The sequence below is a fragment of the Hemiscyllium ocellatum genome, chromosome 9, assembly GCF_020745735.1.
Source record: "Hemiscyllium ocellatum isolate sHemOce1 chromosome 9, sHemOce1.pat.X.cur, whole genome shotgun sequence".
Lineage (NCBI taxonomy): Eukaryota > Metazoa > Chordata > Chondrichthyes > Orectolobiformes > Hemiscylliidae > Hemiscyllium > Hemiscyllium ocellatum.
The window spans coordinates 38,204,390-38,217,725 of record NC_083409.1 but is presented as its reverse complement, the minus strand read 5'-3'; the positions used below and the strand labels follow the sequence as shown (position 1 = coordinate 38,217,725).

General features: G+C 43.4%; 1 protein-coding gene across 2 annotated transcripts in view; it reads left to right on the top strand.

Moving 5' to 3' along the window:
• Positions 1-13,336, top strand: part of LOC132818968 (flavin-containing monooxygenase 5-like) — a 49,978-nt gene that overhangs the window by 26,691 nt on the left and 9,951 nt on the right. For both annotated transcript variants that reach the window (XM_060830155.1, XM_060830156.1), the window contains 2 exons: positions 25-212; positions 8,050-8,402. In XM_060830155.1, the coding sequence (XP_060686138.1) occupies positions 25-212; positions 8,050-8,402 (541 nt within the window). The remainder of the gene's footprint in view (positions 1-24; positions 213-8,049; positions 8,403-13,336) is intronic.

Sequence of the window (13,336 nt, the reverse complement as noted above, 5' to 3'; positions counted from 1 at the left end):
TTATATTCTTGAAATGTCGTGCAGGTATTCCTCAGTACGAGACGAGGTGCCTGGGTGCTGAACCGTGTGGCTAACAAAGGGTTTCCTGGTGACATGCTGTTTAACAGTCGCATTATTACCTGTATTCCGAAATCTGTTTCAAGCTGGATTGGTGAAAGGAGCGTGAACAACCGATTCAATCATGCAAACTATGGTCTGCAGCCTAGCCACAGGTTTGTATCACCTGGTGATATTCTGTTTAAAGATTCTGGACAGTGTCGTGTAATTATCTTTCTCTTCACACACGAAAACCTACCACTTTGACCAAGTGGTGACCTATCCCAATAGACCAAACCTTGTGGGTGGTGGTAAGCTATAAACAATCAGGAAGGATTGATCGTGTCTGGGGTGAGGCACAGCCTGAGTGAGTAGATATTTCTGGCATTTTGGAATAGTCAGGGAGTTCGGTGAAGGGGGGAAGAGGTGCTTTTCCCTTGCTTTTATTTTGACTTATAATTTGTAAGGTTTTGTTTAAATAGGATATATTGAAATTAACAAAAAGTGACATCGCAGAAAAACCATAAGTTATTTGGTCAGTAATAGGTGCTAACTTGACTTCTATAAATTGCTTTCAACTTGAAGGTAAAGAAAAGAAATATTTTACAAAATACCTGAAAGATCACACAGAAATTTGAAAGAAAACATAACTTAAGAATAAAGTAAATAAAATAGAGATTCAAGAGATTTGTTGTACATGCATGATATGTCATAGAGTCATACAGCTTAGAAACAAGCCCTTTGACCCACTATGTTTATGCTGACGAATAAACTCCAAACAACACTCATCCCATTTGCCTATACTTGGTGCATAGCCTACCATGCCTGGTATTTTATCCAGATGCTTCTTAAATGTTTCAAAAGTATCTGTCTTCACCATCCTCTCAGGCCGCACATTCCATATTTTTACCACCCTCTGGGTGAAAAATCTTTTCCTCTGATCTCCTCTAAACCACTTAAGCCTATGCCCTCTGGCTTAGAAATGTCTGCTGTGGGGAAAAGATTCTCACGATCTGCTCTATCTATGTCTCATAATTTTGTCTCCCTCAATCAGATTCCCTCTCAGCCTCCTCTGTTCCAGGGAAAACAAATCCAGCAGTAGTGATTGTAACAAAGTGAACCAGCTCGGCTTCATAGAATATGAGTTCCCTAATTGGGGCTGTTAATCTAGTTCAATCAGGGAATCTGACTGACCTATAAACAATGTGAGTGTCACAGGTACTGACTCTTTGGTGCCTGACTCCGTATAAGGCAATACTATAGCCAAGGACTGTTCAGGTGTAAGTAAAGGGTGACTTGGTGATGTGATATCAGCCTTTATGGAGTTATTTCACCAGCCTATGCAGTCTCACCTCATCCCAGGCAACATCCTGGTGAATCTCGTGTGCACCCTGTAATCATATTCTTCCAATAGTGTGGTTACCAGAACTGCTTATTCCATCTGTAGCCAATATTTTGTAAAATTGCAACATGACTCCCTTGATCCTATATTCTGTGCCCTGGCTAATGAAGGCAAGCATTTTTATGCTTTCTTCATCACCTGCCTACCTGCGCTGAAACCTTCAGGGATCTACGGATCAGTACACCAAGGTCCCTTTGTTCCTCAGTACTCCCTAGGGAGCTACCATTCATTCTTTATGTCCTTCACTTACTGGCTTACCCAGAATGCATCGTCTCACACTTATCAGGATTAAACATTAGCTTCCATTGCATGCAATTTACCAACAGATCAATATCAGAATGTAGCCTGATCATCCTCACTCAATAATAGCAACAATTTTCATGTCATCTGCAAACTTACTAATTATACCTTCAACATTCACATCCAAATCAGTAATGTGCACAACACATAGCTAGGGTCTGAGCACTAATCCCTGTGGTGCACCACTGGTCATAGGCTTCCAATCACAAAAGCAACCCTTCACCATTACTCTTTGCTTCCTATTTGTAAGCCAATCTTGGATTCAGTTTGCCAACTTGCCTTGGAATCCATGGGCTCTTACCCTTTGGACTGTTTTCATGTGGAACTTTGTCAAAAGCTATGTAAGCAACATCAACTGCACTATTCTCATCAATATATCACTTTTGTAAAAAAAACTCAACTAAATTCTAACAAATCTGTATTGACTATCCTTGATCAATCCATACCTTTCTGAGTGTTAATTAATCCAGTCCCTCAGAATCTTTTCCAATAATTTCCCTATCACTGACATCAGACTAACTGGTCTGTAATTAACTGGCCTGGATCTGTTGCCCTTCTTGAACAAAGGAACCGCATTAGCTATCCTCCACTCATCTGGCACTTTAGCGGTGGCCAGTGAAGTGTTAATTATCTCTTCAAGATCCCCAGCAATCTCGTCCATTGCCTCCCATAGCAGCCTGGGATACATCACATCAGGCCCTAGGGATTAATACATCTGTATTCCGAATAAAAATCTTTCCTCTTTATTAATCTTAACATATTCTTGAACCTCACATCCCACCCGAAATCTTCAGCTACAATGTCTTTCTCCTTTGTGCATACAGATGAGAAATATTCACTTAAGACCTCACCCATGCTTTTTTGCTCCACACAGATTGTCCCTTTGGTCTCGAACAGGTCCCACTCTTTCCCTGGTCATCCTCATGTTGTCAGTATACTTATAAAATGCCTTGGGGTTTTTCTTGATCCTATCTGCCAAAGATATTTCCTGGCACTTCACTTCCCTCCTAAATTATTTTTTGAGCACTCCTTACACTCTCTCTATTCTTTTGAATGGCACCTGTTTTTAATTCTCTGTACCTAACATATGCTTCCTTTTTCTTTAGTAATCTCGATATCCCTTCACATCCAGGGTTCCAAGACTTGCTCTCCTTGCCCTTCAGGAGCAAGCTGGCCCTGAGCTCTCACTACATTAAAAGATTCCAAATGTACACTTACTTGCAAGTAACTGCTTCGAGTCAATATTTGCCAGACATCTTCTAATGATATTGAAATTGGACTTCTTCTGATTTAGGCATTTAATTTCTGCATTATCCTTATCCCTTTCCATAATTACTTTGAAACTTGCAAAGTTATGGTCACCATCCCCTAAATGCTCACCCACTAACTCTCTAACTTCCTGTTACAGGACCTCTTTTTTTTAATCGATGTTGTTGGTGCTGACATGTACCATGCTGTGCATCCTCCCTCCTCAGAATGCCCCGTGGCTGCTCTGAGACATCCCTGACTCTGGCACACAGGAGGCACCATACCATTGACAAGTCTCATTTGTGGCCACACTGCTGCCTGTCAGTTCCCTTTACAATCGAGTCCCCTATCCCTATGTGGGAGCTGGTGGACCCCATCATGGTTCGTAGAGACTACAGCTGTAGCAAGTGTTGGCTGTTTGAGGAACTCCAGCACAGAGTTTATGAGCTGGAGTCTGACTTGGAACACTGCAACACATCAGTGCGAGGGAGAGTTACCTGGACATCATATTTTAGGATGCAGTGACACTCCTTGGCACGGTGGTTAGCACTGTTGCCTCACAGCACCAGAGACCCGGGTTCAATTCCCGCCTCAGGCGACTGACTGTGTGGAGTTTGCACATTCTCCCCGTATCTGCTTGGGTTTCCTCCGGGTGCTCCAGTTTCCTCCCACAGTCCAAAAATGTGCAGGTTAGGTGGATTGGCCATGCTAAATTGCCCGTAGTGTTAGGTGAAGGGGTAAAATGTAGGGGAATGGGTTTGCGTGGGTTGCGCTTCGCAGGTCACTGTGGACTTGTTGGGCCGAAGGGCCTGTTTCCACACTGTAAGTAATCTAATCTAATCCTTAAATGAACTACCTCAAATTTGGTCAGTGGTCAGGTACAGAAGGGTGTAAAGTGGGTACAGGAGGGTGGGGAGTAGGGACAGGAGGGTGTGAAGCAGGGACAGGAGGGTGTGGAACAGGGACAGGAGGTGTGAAGCGGGTACAGGAGGGTGTGGAACAGGGACAGGAGGGTGTGAAGCGGGTACAGGAGGGTGTGGAACAGGGACAGGAGGGTGAGAAGCAGGTACAGGAGGGTGTGAAGCAGGTACAGGAGGGCGGGGAGTAGAGACAGGGTGTGAAGCGAGTATAGGAGGGTGTGGAACAGGGACAGGAGGGTGTGAAGCAGGTACAGGAGGGCGGGGAGTAGAGACAGGGTGTGAAGCGAGTACAGGAGGGTGTGGAGCAGGGACAGGAGGGTGTGGAGCAGGGACAGGAGGGTGTGAAGCGGGTACAGGAGGGCGGGGAGTAGGGACAGGAGGGTGTGGAGCGGGTACAGGAGGGCGGGGAGTAGGGACAGGAGGGTGTGGAGCGGGGACAGGAGGGTGTGAAGCAGGTACAGGAGGATGTGGAACAGGTACAGGAGGATGTGGAACAGGTACAGGAGGGTGTGGAGCAGATACAGGAGGATGTGGAACAGGGACAGGAGGGTGTGGAGCAGGTACAGGAGGGTGTGGAACACAGACAGGAGGGTGTAAGGCGGGTACAGGAGGGCTGGAAGTAGGGACAGGAGGGTGTGGAGCAGGGACAGGAGGGTGTGGAGCAGGGGCAGGAGGGTGTGGAGCAGGGGCAGGAGGGTGTGGAGCAGGTACAGGAGGGTGTGGAGCAGGTACAGGAGGGTGTGAAGCGGGTACAGGAGGGTGTAAAGTGGGTACAGGGATCCAGGAGATAATATTGGGCAACATTGAAGGAACCTCCACCCTTGATATTTTCTGACGGGTTTGAGATTCTTGCTCTCTGTCTGGATGAAAGCAGGGGAGGATTATGGCGCAGATAAGCAAACTGACCATAACATCATGGTACAAGGAGACTTTAAAGAACAGGGAGAAAAGAGAAATGTAGTTTTAATTGTAGCATAGTCAGGGGAATGGATAATGTTGTCTGTGGCCAGGATTGAGAATCTTGAAGGCTGTGTTGCCTGCCTGGTGCCTGATTTCAGGATATCTCATCTGGACTGCAGAGGAACTTGGAGTGGGTGGGGAAAGATCCAGTTGTCGTGGTCTACTTTGATGCCAACGAAAGAGGTAGAATAAAGAAAGAGGTTCTGCTGAGGGAATATGAAGAGCTAGGGACTAAAAAAAAAACCAAAAAGATGGTAATCTCCGTATTGATGTTTGAACCAGGAGCAAAGGGACAAGATTAAGACATCAATATGTAGCTCAGAGGTTGGGATGTAAAAAAGTGTGTTCGAATTCATGGACATTGGCACCAATATTAGGGAAGGAGGGAGCTGTTCTGATACAACGAGCTTCACCTGAGTCATGTTGGTGACTTGCATAACTAGAGCTATGAATAGGGCTTTAAACTAAATGGCAGGGAGTGTTCAGTATTATTGAAAAATCAAAGGTAGGATTACAGTTTAGTGTTGGGGCTGATTATTATGAGCAAATGAAAGGAAAGCAATGTGTGGATGTGATATTGCACTAAAGAACCATAAAAGTACAGAAAAATTTTATAATGGAACAAACCTAAAGGCTTTGCATCTTAATACAGGAAGCATTTGCAACAAGGTAGATGAACTGATAACTCAAATCAAGGTAAATGAATATGATCTTGTAGTCATTATGGAAACGTGGTTGCCTGTTTGCGCACCACTGTTCTCTACCTCTGGCTACAAGGATCAGGACTCCACAATTTCATAACAGAAGGGTCCTATTCAGGAATTTCCAGTGCAGAAGTCATCAAAATGTAATTTCATATTTTTATCAGACTGGTCAAAGTTGAAAATAAGGTTCCCAACCCTAATCACAATTTCTGGGCCCATTTTTAAAAAAAAATTCCAATAATTAAAATCTGAAGGCATGGCACTCCATATTTGACAGAGTAAATTTTCGGTGCCAGATGTTCTCGCAGAGTTAAGATGTATTGCACTGTTTTATGTTCACTTACACCTGAATATGACAGCCCTAACTTCTTGTGCATTTAGTGTATATCTTGTAGGTGAGTATTGCAAATTCATGCCCTCATGCATTTTAATGCAATATCTACTAGCAAAGTATTGGTGTAGCAAAACCTGTGAAGGGGTAGGGCAGGTCAAACAGACATTTGCTGATGTCACTGCTGATGCAGACACCAGGGGTTGGTATCTGAGTTACACTGTGATGAAGGTCAATGCTGATATCCTTAACATGAAATGTTCCCTTTTGGAAGTCACTGTCAGATATTATCCAATGCCAGGAATCACAATCTAAGGATAAGGGTAGGCCACTTAGGACTGAGATGAGGAAACATTTCTCCACTCAAAGAGTCGTTAGCCTGTAGAATTCTGTGCTACAGAAAGCGATTAAGGGAAAAACATTGAGTGTTTTCAAGGCACATTTAGTTGCAGTTCTTAGGGACAAAGGGTATGGGGAGAGTGTTGGAACAGGAGATTGGATTGGATGATCAGCCATGATCATATTGAATAGTGGAGCAGGCTAGAAGGGCCAAATGCTGGATTAGTGGTGCTGGAAGAGCACAGCAGTTCAGGCAGCATCCAATGAGCAGCGAAATCGACGTTTCGAGCAAAAGCCCTTCATCAGGAATAAAGGCAGTGAGCTGGAAGCATGGAGAGATAAGATAGAGGAGGGTGGGGTGGGGAGAGAGTAGCATAGAGTACAATGGGTGAGTGGGGGAGGCACGATATGGTTGAAGAGCTTCAGGGCAGAGGAGATGACCTGGGAGTTGCAGTGGGAGAGGGACTCCCTGAGATTCTTGTAGAGAGAGGAAGTAAACTTCTTCAAGGCACGCATCCTTACAAGAGGATTCGCAGTAGGGTTAAAATTTTTACCTAGAAGGGCCAAATGGCCTACTCCTGGTCCTGTTTTCCATGTTTCTATGTTTAACATTCTGAGAAAATAGTTTGAACATTTTGCTTTGTTAAAGCTGGTATAGAAGTACTACTTGTTATGGGGATAGATTCTGTTCATCGATTATTGGCATGTTTGGATTAGATTAGATGAGATTAGATTCTCTACAGTTTGAAAAAATCCCTTCACCGCAACAAGTCCACACTGACCCTCCAAAGAGTAACCCACCCAGTCCCATTTCTCTCTGACTAATGCACCTAACATTATGGGCAATTTAGCATGGCCAATTCACCTGACCTGCACATCTTTAGATTGTGGGAGGAAACCGGAGCACCTGGAGGAAACCCACACAGACACAGGGAGTATGTGCAAACTCTACACAGTCACCGAGGCTGGAATCGAACTGGGACCCTGATACTGTGAGGTAGCAGTGCGAACCACTGAGTCACCGTGTCACCCTATTTGCTGTTTGCAGGATCTCAGTTTTAGTCATCCTACCAGCTACATTCTTAGTTACTTCCACTTCTTCACATGCTTCTATTTGCTGCTCTCAAGAGTGTTTCCTCCTACCTAAGATGGTGTCTCATAAATCTCAAATGCTCTTTAGTACCGGGGATCATGGGTATGTCGTAACAAAGGCCATCCATATGCATGTCTCCATCTAGGACAGGAACCCAGACTATACTTGTTCTTAATTCAAAGCCACTGCTGCAAATGTGGCCCTATTACTCTGGCTCAGACCAAGCAAATTCTACATCGACCTTGGATTGAATCTGGGAACTTATGTATAAATCGAGCACTGACCAAATAAACTTGCAAATCTCAAGCACATAGCTTTCAAGAATAATTAGCCATGTGATAGTTATGTCTTTCACCAGAGCAGATTTAGTCAATTTATTTCACTTGTCAATCACCAAGTGAGACATGTGAACTTCAGTGCTTTACCTCATTTTGCTTCTTAGTTTAACCTCGTTTATCCTCTTCAAATTTTCAGCTTTTCTATGTGATTACACGACATATGTTCTCTTTACATCACCTGGGGGAAAATCACATGAAGGGGAATTCCACCCTGGTGACCTCCAATAATCCTTTTCCATTTTTGTAATTGGCACCACTTTGTACACCCACAAGTCCTGCCATTTGATATTATTTTGGAAACTTGAACTGTAATTTATGAACTTTTGATGACACAAGCATACTCCAATGATAATTGATGGGGTGTCATTTCAATTTCAGGATTTTTAGCCAACATCCGACGGTCAATGACGATTTACCAAATCGCATTATAGCAGGAGCTGTACTTGTGAAATCTAATGTGAAGCGATTTACTGAAACTGCAGCCATCTTTGAGGATGGTACAATGGAAGACATTGATGCTGTTATTTTTGCAACGGGATACAACATCTCTTTCCCATTTCTGGATGAGTCTGTCGTTAATATCAACAAAAATCACGTTTCTCTATACAAATACGTCTTTCCACCTCAACTGGAGCAGCCAACTCTGGCCATTATTGGTCTTGTCCAGCCATTAGGAGCCATTATGCCAATATCTGAACTTCAAGCACGTTGGGTCACAAGGGTCTTTAAAGGTCTGAGAACTCTTATTGTTCATACTTTTTCTCCTTCATTTTAATTTCATGATTTCCATAGAGCTAAGCAAGTAATATAGAATGTGTTGCTGAGGTAATGTCATTGTATAAATTTCTTGTTGTCCATGTGAAGATGCACATCTCCTTAAATTCGATTCCCTGCCAGATACTGAGAAGCTTGCAGGATCAATCCCCAACATGGGTTGCATTAAATTTAATGTCTCTGGTTGCATTTCTTTTTTTACTTTCTCTATTGGAGAATGGAATTAGCCCCAGACTACGAAGGGACATAATTAGCCAAGAGTCCCTCCTGTATGATTGCTGATTGAGTCATAGAGATGTACAGCATGGAAACAAACCTTTCAGACCAAATCGTACATCCCAGATGTCCCACCTGCCAGCACCCACTAAATATCCCTACAAACCCTTCCTATTCAGATGCCTTTTAGTTGCCTGCGGTAATTCTTGCCAGATGCCTGTTGTAATTGTACAAACCTCCACTACTGCCTCTGGCAGCTCATTCCACACACATACCACCCTCTGCATGAAAACGTTGCCTCTTAGGTCTCTTTTATATCTTTCCCCTCTCACCCTAAACCCTCTGTAGTTCTGGACTCCCCAACCCCAGGCAAAATACTTTGTCTATTTATCCTATCCATGCCCCTCATGATTTTATAAACCTCTATAAAGTCACTCCTCAGCCTCTGACACTCCAGGGAAAACAGCCCCAGCCTATTCAACCTCTCCCTACAGCTCAAACCCTCCAACCCTGGCAACATCCTTGTCAATCTTTTCTGAACCCTTTCAAGTTTCACAACATCCTTCTGATAGGAAGGAGACCAGATTTGTTTACAATATTCCAACAGTGGCCTAACCAATGTCTTGTATAGCCACAACATGACCTCCCAACTCCTGTACTCAATACTCTGACCAATAAAGGAAAGCATACCAAACGCCTTCTTCACTATCCTATCTACCTGCAACTCCACTTTCAAGGAGCTATGAACCTGCACTCCAAAGTCTCTTTGTTCAGCAACTCTCCAAAGGATCTTACCATTAAGTGTATAAGTCCTGCTAAGATTTGCTTTCCCAAAATGAAGCACCTCATGTTGATCTAAATTAAACTCCATCTGCCACTCCTCAGCCCATTGACCCATCTGACCAAAATCCTGTTGTAATCTGAGGTAACCTTCTTCGCTGTCCACTACATCTCTAATTTTGGTGTCATCTGCAAACTTACTAACTGTACCTCTTATGCTCACATCCAAATCATTTATATAAATGACGAAAAGTAGTGGACCTAGCACCGATCCTTGTGGCACTCCACTGGTCACAGACCTCCAGTCTGAAAAACAACCCTCCACCACCACCCTTCTACCTTCAAGCCAGTTCTGTATCCAAATGGCTAGTTCTCCCTGTATTCCATGAGATCTAACTTTGCTAACAAGTCTCCCATGGGGAACCTTGTCAAACGCCTTACTGAAGTCCATATAGATCACGTCCATCGCTTGACCTCATCAATCTTCTTTGTTACTTCTTCAAAAAACTCAATCAAGTTTGTGAGACATGATATTCCATGCACAAAGCCATGTTGACTATCCCTAATCAGTCCTTGTTTTTCCAAATACATGTACATCCTGTCCCTCAGGATTCCCTCCAACAACTTACCCACCACCGTCGTCAGGCTCACTGGTCTGTAGTTCCCTGGCTTGTCCTTACCGCCCTTCTTAAAGAGTGGCACCACGTTAGCCAACCTTCAGTCTTCTGGCACCTCGCCTGTGATTATCGATGATACAAATATCTCAGCAAGAGACCCAGCAATCACTTCTCTAGCTTCCCGTAGAGTTCTCGGTTACACCTGATCAGGTTCTGGGGATTTATCCACTTTTATGCATTTCAAGACATCCAGCACTTCCTCCTCTGTAATATGGACATTTTTCAAGATATCACCATCCATTTCCCTACTTTCTATACTTTCCATGTCCTTTTCCACAATAAATACTGATGAAAAATACTCATTTAGTATCTTCCCCATCTCCTGCAGTTCCACACAAAGGTCACCTTGCTGATCTTTGAGGAGCCCTGTTCTCTCCCTCGTTACCCTTTTGTCCTGAATGTAATTGTAAAAATCCTTTGGATTCTCCTTAACTCTAGTTGCAAAAGCTATCTCATGACCGCTTTTTGCCCTCCTGATTTCCCTCTCAAGTACACTCCTACTGCCTTTATATTCTTCTAAGGATTCATTTGATCTATCTTGTCTATACCTAACATATGCTTCCTTCTTCTTCCCAACAAAACCCTCAATTTCTTTAGTTGTCCAGCATTCCCTATACCTACCAGCCTTTCCTTTTACCCTAAAAGGAATATACTGTTTCTGAACTCGTGTTATCTCATTTCTGAAGGCTTCCCATTTTCCAGCCATCCCTTTAGCTGCGAACATCAGGCCCCCAGTCAGCTTTTGAAAGTTCTTGCCTAATACTGTCAAAATTACCCTTCATCCAATTTAAAACTTCAACTTTTAGATCTGGTCTATCCTTTTCCATCACTATTTTAAAACTAACAGAATTATGGTCGCTTGCTCCAAAGTGTTCTCCCACTGATACCTCAGTCACCTGCCCTGCCTTACTTCCCAAGAGTAGGTCAAGTTTTGCACCTTCTCTAGGAGGTACGCCCACATATTGAATCAGAACATTTTCTTGTACACACTTAATAAATTCCTCTCCATCTAAACCCTTAACATTATGGCAGTCTCAGCCTATGTTTGGAAAGTTAAAATTCCCTATCATAACCACCCTATTATTCTTATAGATAACTGAGGTCTCCTTACAAATCTGTTTCTCACTTTCCCTCTGACTATTAGGAGTCTATAATATAATCCCAACAAGGTGATCATCCCTTTCTTATTTCTCAGTTCAACCCAATGTATTTCTGGGAATATCCTTCCTCAGCACAGCTGTAATGCTATCCCTTATCAAAAATGCCAGTCCCCCTCCTCTCTTGCCTCCTTTTCTGTCGATTCTGTAGCATTTGTATCCTGGAACATTAAGCTGCCAGTCCTGCCCATCCCTGAGCCATGTTTCTGTAATTACTATGATATCCCAGTCACATGTTCCGAACCAAGCCCTGATTTCATCTGCCTTCCCTGTTAGGCCTCTTGCATTGAAATAAATGCAGTTTAATTTATCAATCCTACCTTGCTCTCTGCTTTGTCCCTGCCTGCCCTGACTGTTTGCTTCTTTTCTCAACTGTACCAGGCTCAGAATGATCTCTTTCCTCACTGTCTCCCTGGCTGGCACTCCCCACTTTAATAGTTTAAATCCTCCCGAGTAGCTCTAGCAAATCTCCCTTCTCGTATATTAGTCCCCTTCCAAATTAGGTACAATCCGTCCTTCTTGTACAGGTCACTTCTACCTCAGAAGAGGTTCCAATGATCCAAAAACGTGACTCCTTCTCCCATACACCAGCTCCTCAGCCATGCATTCATCTGTTCTAGCCTCCTATTCCTGCCCTCACTAGCTCATAGTACGGGAGTAATCCAGATATTACTACGCTCAAGGGCCTCCTTTTTAAATTCCTGCCTAACTCTCTATATTCTCCCTTCAGAATCTCATCCTTTTCCCTTCCTATGTCATTGGTTCCAATGTGTACAATGACCTACTGCTGGTTCCTCTCCCCTTTGAGAACATTCTCACCCTCTCGAAAACAGCCTTGATCCTGGCACCAGGGAGGCAACACATGATTCTGATTTTTCGCTGCTGGCCACAGAAACGTTTGTCAGCGCCTTGGACTAGAGTCCCCTAACACAATTGATCTCTTGGAACCCAATGCAGCCCTCATTGCATTAGAGCCAGTCTCAATACCAGAAACTTGGCTGTTTTGCTACATTCTCCTGAGAATCCATCACCCACTACATTTTCCAAAACAGATACTTGTTTGAAATGGGGATAGCCACTGAAGACTCCTGCACTATCTGCCTGCCTTTCCTATCTTTCCTGGAGTTAACCCATCTATGAGACTGTATCTGTAACTTTTTTGTCCCTTCCTATAACTGTCATCCATCACATCCCCTTCCTCTTATGAATTCCTTATTGCTTCCATCTGTCTCTCCAACCGATCCATTCAATCTGATCGGATTTGCAACCAATGGCATTTATTGCAGATATAATCCTCAGTAGCTCCCTGAACTCCCACATCAGACAAGAAGAGCATATCACTCTACTAAAGGCCATTTTTGCTTCTTCCAATCTACAGCCCCAGAAAATAGCGCTGTCTTATTCCTCTACAAAACACTGCTCCAGGCTAACTTAATACTTATGGCTTATATTTTACATTTAATCAAAAGACCTATCTAAATAAAATATATAATCAAGAAAGAACTCGCTCTACTCACCACTGCAGACTTTCTGTAAGGCCGCACTTAAAAATATTCACTTATCTGTTTCTATGCCTGTGACCTCTCCCAAGCAGGTTCCTCCAAGATTAGTTGTGAATTTCACTGCTTATTAATTTTCCCAGCTGCACTCCGATGTCCAGTGATACATGAATTCAAACAGCAAAGCAGTAACTGTGCAGGTTCACTGCTGTGTCAGTTAGCAGCGTGGGTTTCTTTCTCTCTTTGTCTCTTTTTCTCTCTCTCTCTCCCTCTCTCCCTCTCTCTCTCCCTCTCCTGCATTGACCTCACCATGTGTTGTCTTTGTCTGTTCCTCTCACTTTAAAAGCGGTGTTGTTTTGACTTTTTTTTCTTCAAAGTTTCAAAACAATGCAACAGCATATAAAACAGTAATTGCTGCTCCTGGAATTTGAGGAAGTCACCTCCAACCCCTAAAATACCTCAAAAAAGGAGCAGCTATTACAGCCAGAAATTTATCCCATCCTCCATCTTGGATTACCCAGAAAAAGTCTTTGCATGGATGTTAAATAAGAATATTGATGAT